General features: G+C 49.3%; 6 protein-coding genes across 6 annotated transcripts; 3 read left to right on the top strand and 3 right to left on the bottom strand.

Annotated features, from left to right (window-relative positions):
• Positions 1-507: 507 nt before the first annotated feature.
• Positions 508-1,164, bottom strand: BO85DRAFT_450852 (uncharacterized protein). Its single transcript, XM_025660470.1, has 2 exons — positions 779-1,164; positions 508-691 (listed from the first exon to the last, which is right to left on the bottom strand). The coding sequence occupies exon 1, from the start codon at positions 1,050-1,052 to the stop codon at positions 843-845; it is 210 nt and encodes a 69-aa protein (XP_025514130.1). The 5' UTR covers positions 1,053-1,164; the 3' UTR covers positions 508-691; positions 779-842.
• A 304-nt stretch (positions 1,165-1,468) lies between these two features.
• On the top strand, positions 1,469-2,981 carry BO85DRAFT_61522 (molybdenum cofactor biosynthesis F family protein). The gene has a single exon (XM_025665532.1). It carries the CDS (start codon positions 1,959-1,961, stop codon positions 2,775-2,777), a length of 819 nt encoding a protein of 272 aa, XP_025514129.1. The 5' UTR covers positions 1,469-1,958; the 3' UTR covers positions 2,778-2,981.
• Positions 2,982-3,793: 812 nt separating this feature from the next.
• Positions 3,794-5,316, top strand: BO85DRAFT_469979 (uncharacterized protein; the record flags this gene model as incomplete). Its single annotated transcript, XM_025662359.1, has 2 exons — positions 3,794-3,979; positions 4,050-5,316. The coding sequence occupies 2 exons, from the start codon at positions 3,794-3,796 to the stop codon at positions 5,085-5,087; spliced, it is 1,224 nt and encodes a 407-aa protein (XP_025514128.1). The 3' UTR covers positions 5,088-5,316.
• Positions 5,317-6,081: 765 nt separating this feature from the next.
• On the top strand, positions 6,082-7,646 carry BO85DRAFT_439908 (uncharacterized protein; the record flags this gene model as incomplete). The annotated part of the gene is made up of 2 exons (XM_025658740.1): positions 6,082-6,832; positions 6,886-7,646. 2 exons carry the CDS (start codon positions 6,082-6,084, stop codon positions 7,644-7,646), a joined length of 1,512 nt encoding a protein of 503 aa, XP_025514127.1.
• Positions 7,647-8,107: 461 nt separating this feature from the next.
• BO85DRAFT_61499 (uncharacterized protein) lies at positions 8,108-10,023 on the bottom strand. The gene is made up of 3 exons (XM_025665531.1): positions 9,679-10,023; positions 9,097-9,594; positions 8,108-9,012 (listed from the first exon to the last, which is right to left on the bottom strand). Exons 1-3 carry the CDS (start codon positions 9,726-9,728, stop codon positions 8,316-8,318), a joined length of 1,245 nt encoding a protein of 414 aa, XP_025514126.1. The 5' UTR covers positions 9,729-10,023; the 3' UTR covers positions 8,108-8,315.
• A 1,254-nt stretch (positions 10,024-11,277) lies between these two features.
• On the bottom strand, positions 11,278-12,351 carry BO85DRAFT_460712 (F-box protein; the record flags this gene model as incomplete). The annotated part of the gene is made up of 1 exon (XM_025661733.1): positions 11,278-12,351. One exon carries the CDS (start codon positions 12,349-12,351, stop codon positions 11,278-11,280), a length of 1,074 nt encoding a protein of 357 aa, XP_025514125.1.
• Positions 12,352-12,862: the final 511 nt, after the last annotated feature.

Raw genomic sequence — 12,862 nt, 5'->3', positions numbered from 1 at the left:
TGAGGACGGTTGAGAGAATGATGATGATGTTGGTGAGCTGATGATAGGATATGTTGACATGGAAGGTGCGTCATGGCGGTCACTTCCATCAACTTGATAGTTGTTGGGTCTGCATGATGAAATGAATGTAGTTTGACAGTTTACCACAACGTTGAGCGTGAGTTGATCTTTGACGGGATTATTTGCGGAGGGAACTATATTGTTGGGGACGAGAAGTATACAAAGTGGCCCACTTTGTATGGAGATATGCGCCCCCCCGGAATCACTTTCTGCCACACCATCGTTTGCACGCACAACCCTAGTCCTGGGAAGGTCGGTAGAAACATAGGGATCATGACTAGCGAGTGATATTCTGTTGGCTTACTGAGGGCTTATTCATGTGGTAGAGGGTGCTTGTGGCGTGGGTAGTCACGCAGCTATAACCAAGCGACCAGCGGAACTTTGGTCCGATTAGCATAAATCCATTCCTTGCTCATCAAATAGAACTATGCTAACCATATACTACGTGTGCAGTCAGGAAACATCCCCGAATTATCGCCCTTGAACAAGCAACCAATGCCTACTCAGCTCATAATATTCCAATCGACGATATATTTCAAGCCAACCACAAGATCCAAGTTGAAGCCACCCCAAAATACTCGAATGGTTTGCATCGTAACGGTCCGATCTCATTAACTTCGTAACGGAGATCCTATTGTCCGTGTCGATGAGCGGATAATCACACTGGCGTCGCGGAAACACGCGTTTAAGAATTGATACTCTAGACACAATTGCTTACCTGGTCTAAGTGACAGTATGTTTAGCATGCCAGTCCCTAACCCAAGCGCTGATTATTGGAGATGTCAAGAACGAGCCATCAATCGATTCATAGCGTCAAAGGCCTCGATTAACATCTCGTCGCTTGCATTGGCCAGAGCGATTGTTTCATCTTCGTCTGCGTCTGAATCGTCCGCTTCTTCTCTTGATTCTTCTAATTTCCCGTCAAAGTAAAGCCACAGGAGCATCAGATAGGCCATCTTAAGGACCCTCTGTTTTATGTCCGACGGTGGCATTGTGATCTCAGGGATTAAGGTTGCCAAAAGAGATTGACTAGTATGCGATACGGTATAGACTATGTTTTATGATTAAGGGTCCAGTCCTGGATTGAAGATGGATATTGTGACTTGTGGAAGATGGAATCGGAAAGACTTTTCATTGCAACCTAGTTTATGGCGACCGCTAACCAGTTCGGCCTCGCGTATAATTCGCTTATAATTATATTATTGCAGAAGCTCTCTAATATAATTATAAGCGAATTATATTAACGAAACAGGTTTAGCGCTGCCGCTCGGGAAACCAATGTATACAGGAGCTTGTTCCAACTATAGCCTTACTAGTACTGAGATCAGGGATAATGCGCCTGTTTGACAAGGACTTCGGCTGATGAAATACCATCATCCCAAGTCCAAGCTGGCTTATCTCGCCTTCTCGGGTTCTTGCTGCAGAAGTCAAGTCTATGCGAGCTGTTTGCACGTCATCCATAGCAGTGTCATGTGCCCCGCTGGCGGTGTCTCTCACGCTGCACTGGCTTTCGGTCTTATTCCGCCGTCTACCGCGGCTATTGCTCTCATGTCTGGTTTTGTTATTCATTCGCAGTTCAGAACACGAGTTCCGGAGAAACCTACTACTAACCTTGTGGCGCGCAGGCATAGAGTTAATGAGCGAGATGCACTAAACCACTTACGGGCATAAAGTACGATATTGTGGAGCCGTAGACTATGGTCTCGGACTAGCTGTGAAGGAGAAACAAATTGAAGTATAGGAAAGCATCAACTCGAGGGTTATAAAGGTTCAGGCAATACCCAAGTGAACCATTATGTCTGCAGTTCTAAGTCTGGCATATCCTTGCAAGTCATCTTTCTTTCTCCACATCCCTTCCCACCAGAACGAGTGATTTAAAGGACTGAACAGCTCCCAATATGGCTTCTGCAAATGATACCCCTGGCTATATCCCAGTCTCCGAATGGCCGAACCTCGATGCCCTCGCGGTAGGCTTCAATGAGCACTTGATGGCTGAGTCCCACAAGCTCATCGGGAAGAGCCTAACGCTCTTCCTCAACGAGGCCAATCTCACACGGATCGCGCACCGTTTTATTGACGATGACACTCTAGAATGGGAGGTTCAGAGCAATAAACAGACCGGGTCTGCGAAGTATAAAGCCTTCGAAGTCCGGCCAGACACCTTCTTTGTCGACTTTCACAAGCCCGATTATCAAGAGCAAGTCAGTCTCGTGATGAACCTGCGCACCGGTCAAGCCATTGTTGGACTCTCTGGCTTTCACATCAAAGACGGGCAGAAACGGACCTGGACTCGGTTCTCGAACGCCTCAATTGACCGACGTAACGATGTTGTCCCGTTTGCGCCGACAACAGATCTTATCGGTAAACACATCCTATACCGCTACACGCCTCGGGATGCCTACGAGCACATCTACCTAAATCAAGGCACATTGACGTGGCATTGTCTGAGTGGGACCGAAAAAGGGCTTGCAGACACTGAGCCATGTAAAATGCTGAAGCTGGATGAGAAATTGTATCTGCTGTTCTGGAGTGAGAAGATCATGCCTGTTGAATCGATTGTCGTGGTGGATCTTCAACAGATGCGCTCGACAGGCCGGTTCTTCTGCTGGGATCCGAAGCCGGCAAGAATGGTGCAGATGTTATTTGGTTCGTACGCGACGATATTGGCTGAAACGGATGCTGCTGGAACGCTTGCCTTGAGAGGATCGCATATCTGATCATGGCTTCCAAGGAAAGGCGTACTGGATAGTTAAGGTAGCGAGATGAGCATGTAGCATTTAGTGATAAGCAGTCACAACTGTATGCCCGATCAGATATTCAGATGCATATTATCCTTGGCTTTCTGCTTATCATTTGTTTATCAAATCCCTGGGTTCACGATTGGATAAGGTGGGGAAGACGGAGTATTTCCGTAGCATTGCTGTGCCCCATAACTCTCCTTAAGAACCAGGCCCGCTCGAGGCCCCAGTGGCTTCCTCCATGCAAACAACGAGACATGCCTAAATACAAGACTTCAAACCCACGAAAGAGAATCAAATCGCGTGGTAAGAGACCCAGCTCAGTAATTAAACAGCAGTTACACTAACCACAACGTCTGACCCGTAGCCGGCTGTCAGACATGCAAGAAACGGGTGAGTGACATACGACTAACCCATCGTGGGCACCGTGATCTTGCTCTGAATACAACCTAACGTTGGTAAAACAGCGCATCAAGTGTGACGAGAAAGCCCATGGTTGCTCTCCGTGTGAGAAGAAAGGACTGCAGTGCCCTGGCTACAGGAAAGATGTGAAATGGTCCGATAAATATGAGTTGCTCAGAGGGTCTGCAACAAGCCAAGAACATTCATTGCACAGGGATGATTCGGCCTGGTTCGTAGAGGGTGCTCTTCAACTAAGAGCTGCCATCGCTCCCAGCCATATAGCGAGCTTCAAGACCGCGGACGCGCCATTGGAGAGCACAGACACGGCAATGAGTACCGCAGACTGCTGGATTAACACACATGCTTGGGATACGTTGTGCAGTTCTTCTGCAGAGCTGTACCATGATGACCAGCTCTATCAGAATCGATTGCCATACAGCTGTCCGGAACCAGTTACTGACAAATTACTGAGATACTACTTCTCGCAAGTGTGCAGCATCCTTTCTGCCTTTGACTCGTCGCAGAATCCGCTCCGGTCGCTGCTCAAAGAGCTCATACCATCATGTCCAGCATTATTGCATTCCGTTCTCTCCATGTCGTCCGCTCATCTGCATCGACGAGAAAAAGACCGGATGAGGTACTCGCTTGAACATCGAACCCAGGCTATATCACAGCTGGCCTCCAACATCACAGACATTACTAGTGCTGAGGGTTCTGCACCAGCCAACCTAGATACGACTGCTTTACTGCTGAGTTCTATTATACTCGGAATGACTTCAGTAAGCTCTACTTTGATTCCGTTTGGCAACTGGTCTTTCGTGTCCTTACTAAATCCTTACCGAAAATCAGACATGGCACGATGTATCCTTGCTAGATTTAGTGCATCTTAAAGGCGCCCGTACTCTGTTTCAAAAGTGGATGTTTAACGCCCACCGACAAAGTGTGGGACCGTCTCCTTATGATTCAAAATCAAGCTTCTTAGTTGGTGTGATGGCGTATTGGGAGGCTCTTGCATCCTTTCACGTTGATCAGGACCTGGAGGCAGTAGACTATCTCTGGGATATGTGCAGCAGAGGAACAGACTCGGCGGCTGGCTGTCCGAATCCACTTACCGGGGTCAGCACATCACTGTTTATCTCTATGGCTCAGGTCGGTACATTGTCAAGACAGCTTCGCCTTGTTGATCGGCTGTGCTCCCTGACAGGCCCGGATAAATACAAGGCAGAGATATATCTTTCACTTCTCGACAAGGCAAAGGAAATTGAGAAGTGCGTGCGCGCTTATGCTGTATTGCCGGTTGATGAGATTAGAGCTACAGGAGATGACCTCACCCCATCGAGCCATCTTCATACTATGGGACTTGTGTACCAGCTATCAATACTGCTCGAGCTTTACCGGCTTTTCCCAGAGTTACTTCGGTCGAGCGATGACCAGATCAGTTACAGCCCCAGTCCATCAGAGACAAAACACTTTCTCGACACGCTCACCACAAACATCTTGACACTGTTGCTTTCTATCCCTCCATCATCCAGAACCAAGGCTATCCAGGTTCTTCCATTGATCATTGCAGGCAGCGCGCTGCAAGGGCAGACGCAGCCCTCATCCAGTACATCGTTGTTGCCGTCATGTATTCGCGATCCGATTCAAGGGATCATGTCACTATCTAGCAACAGCATCATCACAAGTTATTGGAGACGTGTCGTCATGGACAAGATTACCAGTCTACAAGACTATGTTGGTCTGGACTCGGTGGACTACGCGAGGAGAATAGTGGAACGAGTGTGGATGCGAGCGGATAGCATGAGCTCAAGAAGCGCAGGGGCTTGCTCCATGGTTAGCTGGTTAGACGTGATGAGAGAGGACAAGCTACAGACGTTCTTTGGTTAACGACGTGTACGTCTCCTTCCTGTGACGAAGCAATCCATACATACCATCAGCACACTCCCTTATCAGCGCTTCCAAAACAATGGCCCTGGGCAGTACCTATGCGTCGTATGCCTGAGTGCTTGGGCAAGATGCTGTTAAGTATGAGGCATATTTCCCGGCCTTGTTTTGGAATATCTGAGATCGCTGGTTGAACGTTCTGTAGTATTGCCAGTCTCAAGTCAGCGAGGCGTCCAATCTATGGTAAGCGAACCCCGCCCGTCTGTCTGGAGAATGAGGCCTGATGGACACCGTTTTCATCGTGTATACAATCTGACCAGTACGGTTATCGATACGAAAGTGAGGACGATGACGCCGAAGGATGCTACTAGTTATTTACGTTGTCCAATCAACTGGTGATGCTACTCTCCATTTCGGGTGGCGAGATGAGCAGGAACAATGGTGATTGGTTGTTTTGGGTCAGCTGAATGCAGTGTGTCTGCCAAGCCGCCGATATGTTGTGATGCGTTTTGTCACGGACTGTACCGTGTATTGTCACAGCTGGCTCGCGATAACATCTTGTGCGATTGAGTATACTATACAGGAGAAACAACGAGATAGAAAAGTTACCATGCTTAGTCCTGTATAGAATGACAAGTCTAAAAAAGCAGCGCTGCTATTATGGCAATTCCCTTGGATGCGACTGTATGCATTGAGGTCAGGCGCTGGAATGAATTCGGTTGGGTGAAGCGGGTGCCACGAAGGAAGGCAGCCAGCGAGGGGCGGGATCTGCCTGGATCCCCTTCTCGACGGTCGCTCGTCTCTTTTCCCTCTTGCAACGCCCCAGCCATCGCTTTTCAACCATCAACAACCGTCATCGAACTCCACCACAACCATCTCGCTGTCATCTCAAAACCCAGGCAAAATGTTGCTGATACCTGTCTAAAGCGTTCTATGTGCTTTATGTACATCAACCCGCGCAATTCTACCGTTTCTCCGTGTCCCCCTTTCGCCCATCATGACCACAACCCTCGAACGCAGCCTCTCTCGCACGTCGAGCATGTCCATCCCCGTCTCTAGCCCTCGACTATCTCTCATCCATGAAAACACGCCTCCAGCCCTAGCAGATCCGTCACTATCACACATTCACGACCGCCTGACCTTTCTGGACTCCCGCCTACTCGAACTACGCTCCAGCGTCCTAACCAAAGATGGCTACGTTGACCGACGAAACCGCGAAGACGAGCACATTCGCCGCGAATTCGAAGCCCATCGGTCAATATCTAGTCGAATCGATCTGAATGTTGTTGCGTTGAAGACAGACGTCGACCAGTTGAAGTCGGGGATCTCCCAACTCAAATCCAGTATCGGCCAAAGCGGCAATGAGACCGTCTTCCTTCGCAGTGATGTCGACCGTTTGTCGAAAAACGTGGAACAGATCCAGTCAGATGTTGAGCACCTGCAGACTGACGTATGTGGATGTCGCGTGGAGATCAGCAAACTACACGCGACCATCAGCCAACTTCGAACGGACCTGATTACTCTGCAACATGAGACATCGCGACATTTGACTTCTGTGTTCAATCGGTTCTCTCTTATTGAAGCTCGGATGAAGCATTCTGAACGAGTCCGTTTTAACTCTCTGGCCCACACGACACACGCCCCGATCACACCTGTTCCTGTCGTTGAAGAAGACGGATCGTTGCAGTGGCCTGAATATTTCCCTCGCACTGTGTGGAGATTTTGGTGTTTGAAGAAGCGAAGCAGGAGTAAGTGCAGGAATCATGTGCGTCACTACGGCAAGCATCTAACGTTAACTCAGTCAACCGATTGGCACAACTGGCCGACTTCTATCAGCTTGGAGGATACGAGTATTGGGGCCGCATGCACCAGGAGCAAAGCCTGTTTGCGAGTGATAGCGACTCCAGTGATTCCAGCGATTATCCGTCCAATTTGAGTCGCGCAGAAGCCGTACGCCTGTACCCCGAGGCTGCACACCAGGCCCTGGCTGCGACCTTGGGGTTGGTATATTATAAGATTCGCAACGAAGTGGGCGAAGGCCCGAACACTGCGCTAACCCGCCCACCTAAACGTCAGCAGGAAGAGGTGATCTCGGCTACTTCAAGCAAGGAGAAGCCGGTCAAAATGGCACGCCGTCCAACTGTGTCACCTACAACTCTGAAGAGGCTCATCACTGGACCCTCTTTAGAGTCCAAGTCTTTGACCTCTGAAGAGTCTGACAAGCTTGGTTGGAACGCCCATTCTGATATTTCTGACGACACAATGAGCAAGCTTCGTGGGATCGTTTCGGACGAGGTTGGTACATTGCTTCGAGCCTTGGAGAAAGGCCGGATCCGACTACGGTCTAACCGATCGGAGCGGACGAACATGTCGCCCACTGAGTCTAGAGCCGCTGAGTCTAAAGCTGGCTCTCGCAACAGCAAGGTTGCGCCAGAGGATGAGCCAACTTTGCCAAATACGATCCCCACCGAAGTTTTATCTATTTCATCTGATCATGCCGAGAAACTCGGAGATCACGAGCTTCCAGACACTGCGTCTGATGCTTCGAGTCCACTGACTTGAGCCATGCGATACACACTGCAGTTGTGATATCTCTACACAGTACGTCGATACGTCGGTTACGTCGTCTAACCGCCTAGCCGCTGCATAGCAGACGCTCGGGTATTCATGGATCGTCGTTCCGAATTAGGCTTATGTCGCGCCATCGATTGATCGAGGCTGCGGAGCCTGCTGGAACCTCCGATGAATACCTGAAAGGCAGAGACGACACTTGCTCGCCAAAGGTGAGCGTTTGACATATACCGACGATCTATCATGTCTTGGCTATATAAGCCGCTCTGGACATTGATACCCGACAAGCATCAAAGGCGTCCTGTTTGATCTATTTTGGTTCATATGATACCCCATGTTTGGACATTGGTTTTAGCGTACATACTTTCAGTTTTGATTGCACAATTAACCAGTTATTGACCAAGCATAGCTCGATCCGAGATAACGGGTCGGGAGTTCGAGTAACTACCTACACGATCGAGATCGCTGTCTTCGTCGCTCAGACTGCCTCGAAGTGCATCCGCCGATCATAGATGATTTCTTCCTAGTGCAGATGCAAGTAAAGCACGGTTCTACCCGGCTCTCCCGTTGTCGCTATGATATGAACAAATATTAGGTATAAGTAGATGTCCCCTCCCCTTCCTCCTTTGTCATGATGCTCCAGCCAGATCTAGATAGCTCCTACGCTGCTGCCGAAGGCTCGAACAGATCCTTCTGGAGGACTTCCAGAACCTTGGATTCGTCGACGCCTTGAAGGTCAATGGCACCCGGAGGCAATGTGTCGTCTGCATCCCCCGTATCCTCGCTGCTCTCCTCCGGCGACTGATGTGTGCGGAGGTACTCTTCCTCTAAAATGTACTCGGAACCCTCCTGGGCCCGTATAGTATCAGGTGAGTCCGGCAGCACGTAGATGGTCGGGAACTCCAAGACTGTGTGACCACGCAGAGCGGCAGCAATGGTGGTCTTCGGGGACAGGGGGACCAAAACAGGCTGTTTCGTAGCTGTCCGCGGTCGATGAAGGTAGAAGTAGAGATCGCGGTGGGGGGTGAGTGGCAGCACGTCTGATGTAGGTGTCGCCTCTGAAGCTTCGGGTTGAGCAGTTGGCGTGTCTGTCGGCCGTGTAGATTGTGTAGTCAAGGCTGGCTCCGTGGCTGTAGTTGTGGCATCCTCCGGTTGTTGCTCCGTCTTCGACTCTGGCGTCTCCCCTGGCTTCTCATCCCCAGTCTGTTTCTGATCCTGCTCATCGCCTCCCTCCTCCTTAGAAAGAGGAACCACACGATCAAAAGAATCCGCAACAGGAGCCTTCTCCGAGCAATTCCTCATCCTCTTCTCCCCATCACTCAGAACCCACTCGACTGTCCAAACCAAACACTGATTCCTACATATCACGTAGTTAGCACGATCCCGATCCCACCAACACTCCCATCCCAAAGCACCAAAGAAAAGAAAAGAAAGAACATACCTCCCCAACCACCGACTCCCATTCCCCTTATTCCTACTCATCCCCTTCGGCGCCCTAACAACCCTAACCCCTCTCTCCTCCGCACGTCTCAAAAACTCCATCTCAGCCCTCGTCCCACCACCACCACCACCAGCAGTATCCCCTCCCCTCTTTCTCTTCCCTCCAGCACCAGCACCAGCACCACCCTTCTTCCCATCCCCACCCACATCCCCCGCATCCAACCCAACCGCCTCCAAATCCCTCACACCCGAAGCAGCAACATCAATCCCCCTATTCTCCGCATCCCGTCCCGCGCGCTCAATCGAGCGCTCAATCCCCGTAATGAAATTAAAGTCCCGATCGAAGGCGGATTCCGTTGCTAGTTCGGAGCGGCGCAGGTAGGCTGCTGGGTCGCGGATCCCTGAACATTGGGACCAGAGTTTGTGACGCCGTGTGCAGGGTAGCGAGCACGTGCGTGTTGAACATCGCGGACAGCGGTATTTGGGGGGTTGGAGGTGGCTGTATAGTTTCCCAAAGGGAGGGAGTTGTGGTTAGTGAGAGTCTGGGTGGATGGGATGGGATGGGATGGGGAGATGGACGGACCAGATGGAGCAGAGGTCGGAGAGGGGGGAGTCTGGGGTGGAGGTGGACATTGCTTTTTTTTATTGCGTTTGTCTTTTGGTTTGGTATTAGTAGGTTAAAAAAAGAGTGGATTGTTGGGTTGAAGTGTGGTGATGGAGGAGGAGGAGGATGTGTTTGTCGCATGCGGAGAAAAAATGATAGCATGATGGGTTTTCGTATCGGAGATAAGCTGGAGTGTTGTTGGATGGTGGCTTATCGATAAGGGAGGGAGCTTGGGGGTGTTGATGCCTGGGGCAGGAAGGCGGTTCCGTTTGTTGAAGTTGTATAGTTCAGTTTCGTGAAGATCAACTCAGTCTTTTAAACCAACGGGAATGGCTAATGTCTTAGGAATCTGTTGGTAGAATTCAAAGGAAGATACATACATACTTGCCATTTGAATAATTGATTCGACGAAATGAAACCAGCACCCCGTCCTGTCTCCTCCACCAACTGCTCACCTAGACTCTCCATCTCAGCACGCATAATGGCAGTCGCAGCCTTATCTTGCCAACTCCTCTCAAAGTCAATCAACCTCACCGTACCATCGCGTTGAACAACAAAATTATACCTATTAACATCACCATGAATAATACCAATATTATGCAGTCGCTTCAACGCAGCTTGACACCCGACAAGATCCTCAATCCCCGCTTCCCGCCCCTCAATCTTTTCAAGTATGAACCCAATGACACGTCCATGCTCATGCACATGACCCAGAAAGCGCGGAGCAAGATCAGAGATGTCCTGTAGCTGTTTATATATGGGAGTCTCTTGGGGTAGACGGGGTATTTCCCACTCGAATCGGGCGATTTTGACAATGATTGTTGTGTTCTCTTCCAATGTAGTAGTGTTGTGTATCTCGCTGCTGCTGTAGGTTGCTTCGAATGCAGTAGCTGTAAGCTGTCTTGTCCTTCTTAGTTGAAGACAGTCGATCTGCAACGGATGCCAGATGTCTGTTATGCCGGTAAGATTTCGGTTCTGTAGTTCGATGGTGAGTTGATGGTTGGATGGGTCTCGGTTGATGAGTGCGCAGTTCCAGGTATGATCGACTGGGAGGTTGGGTAGTGAGCTGAGAGGCGTAGATAGGGTTGAGCGGTCGAATGTCCCGGGACGGATTGTTAGGTAGCGGATTTTGTTTTGTAGGAGGATTCGGTAGTCGCTGTTATCTTTGCTTGATACGTCCATGGAGAGGATCGTGGGGGAGGAATTGGTTGGGGTCATTGTGGGGGGTGGTGGTGGTGGTGGTGGGTGTTTTGAGATAGGTTTTGGTTTTCAAGAATGGAGGTGACTTTCACGAGAGAGTTCTTTGATTGGAATATCTTGACTAGTATCTCAGGTATGGACTAAGCATTGGGGCTATACTTTGCAAGTGAGATGGGTTGGGGACGGAGTCTCCCATTCAGAAGTGGTTAAAGAAATGGCAGACCCCTAAGATCATCCGCATATGTGCCTATCATGCATGTTGCATGGGCGAAGGAAACAATTTCAATTCCATTACTATCCTGAGCTCCATTACTCTCCTGAATATTATCTCAGGCTACACAAAAATCCAGTTTGTTGACCACCAAGCCTTCTGACAAGCTATCTTCTGCCAAATGGATCAGGAATATACCTCTTCCTAGCGCAGCCTCCATTCTTAACAAATGCCGGGACGTCAGGCTTGATGGTGCCTCCCTTGCTCAATTCCCATAGCTTGCGAGCCTCTGTACATTTTCCAAAATGCACCATGAACTGATCATGGGAATAAATCCTATCTCGGTCATCCCAGTCATCATAGTCTGCCCCTGACGACTGCAAGGCCTTCTCTAGAGAAATCTGGCAGCCACTGCAGGAAACGCCCCTCTCAATGACACCTTTTTTCTCGTCGAAATAAGGTAGAGCCGTACTGGCCATATAAGGCTGTAGCTCTGTGTAAACCCTCGAATGAAGCCTGGGGATAATTGGAACCCGGCCAGGCGGGAAGAGCGATTTAGCGGATGTTTCCAAAACAAATTCGAATCGTCCCGTTCGCTTTGTTTCATCCAACGAGTACACCCCAGGCAGCGTCGTTATCATGGGAATCCGGCTGGAAATAGGAACTGGACGCCAGCCCAGGAATGGTCTGACGTGACGAGTAGGCAAAAGGTAAGGAAGGTGATCGTCTTGAATGCAGAAGAAACAACATCTCATGAACGATGGAAGGAAGATAAAGCCACCAAAGACACCGCATTCCTTACAATTCTTTGTGCAGAGGACGTCATATAAGCCTGAAATTGTGTACCAAGATGCCATGCCGGTTCGGAAGATGACAAACAGGGCCTCGACGGCGTATTTGACTACCGCTTTGTAGTATGCACTGGCGCTGGCGATTTGTCGAGCTCGACGGTTGACACGATGAAAGCGGAACAAGGATTGGATGTCGAGCTTGAGGCATATCTCATGGATGAATTCTAGAGGTAAGATATCCAGGACTCCAAGACTTGAATTCAGGTCTATGGTATGGGTTTTGGGGGTCAGCAAGTGACGTATCTGGTTGTGGTGTACAGGGGATGTTCTGATGACTGCTAGGTCGTAGTCGAGTCTGTGATATGAGGCAACGCGAAGAACGTCTTTGGCAGCTGGATCTTGAGCCTTCTTGTCCAGACGCATTGTTTCTGCTGCTTCGTGCGAATCCATGTTGAACGATCGTCAGTATAGATACTGTTGATACTGCACGATCCGGCGCAGTCAAGGTCACAAAGTCTCAACCTCTAACATGGCGTGACAACTTTGGAATAGTTTTCGGCTCTGTTATCAAACGACTGAATATAGATACATCAGAGCGAGTATAAGATTTCTCAAATAAATAGAACTTGCTGTATACATCGCAGTCACTGTCTATACATTCACGTGATGTCCTGCATTAACGGATTGGGGTTAGCATTCCTTTACCATTCACCATATATAACTGCATCATAATCTGGTGAATATTGGACATAAAGTTGAATCTGGATAGTGATGATAAACATGTTGTGATGGGGAGTCGTGAATTGCTTGCCATGGCTAGTTTGGGGGAAGAAGATAGTAGCGGCTATCCCGGAGTATACTAGAGTTTTTACCCTATTTGCTGCTTCCTACCTATCAGACAGATAATTTCCCACATTACCGTCCACATAACTATAATGACACTCTATCATAGCCAATTTGA

Source organism: Aspergillus piperis (genome assembly GCF_003184755.1).
Source record: "Aspergillus piperis CBS 112811 unplaced genomic scaffold BO85scaffold_13, whole genome shotgun sequence".
Classification (NCBI taxonomy): domain Eukaryota; kingdom Fungi; phylum Ascomycota; class Eurotiomycetes; order Eurotiales; family Aspergillaceae; genus Aspergillus; species Aspergillus piperis.
Note: the sequence above shows the minus strand (reverse complement) of the source record. Positions and strands in the feature narration are given on the sequence as shown.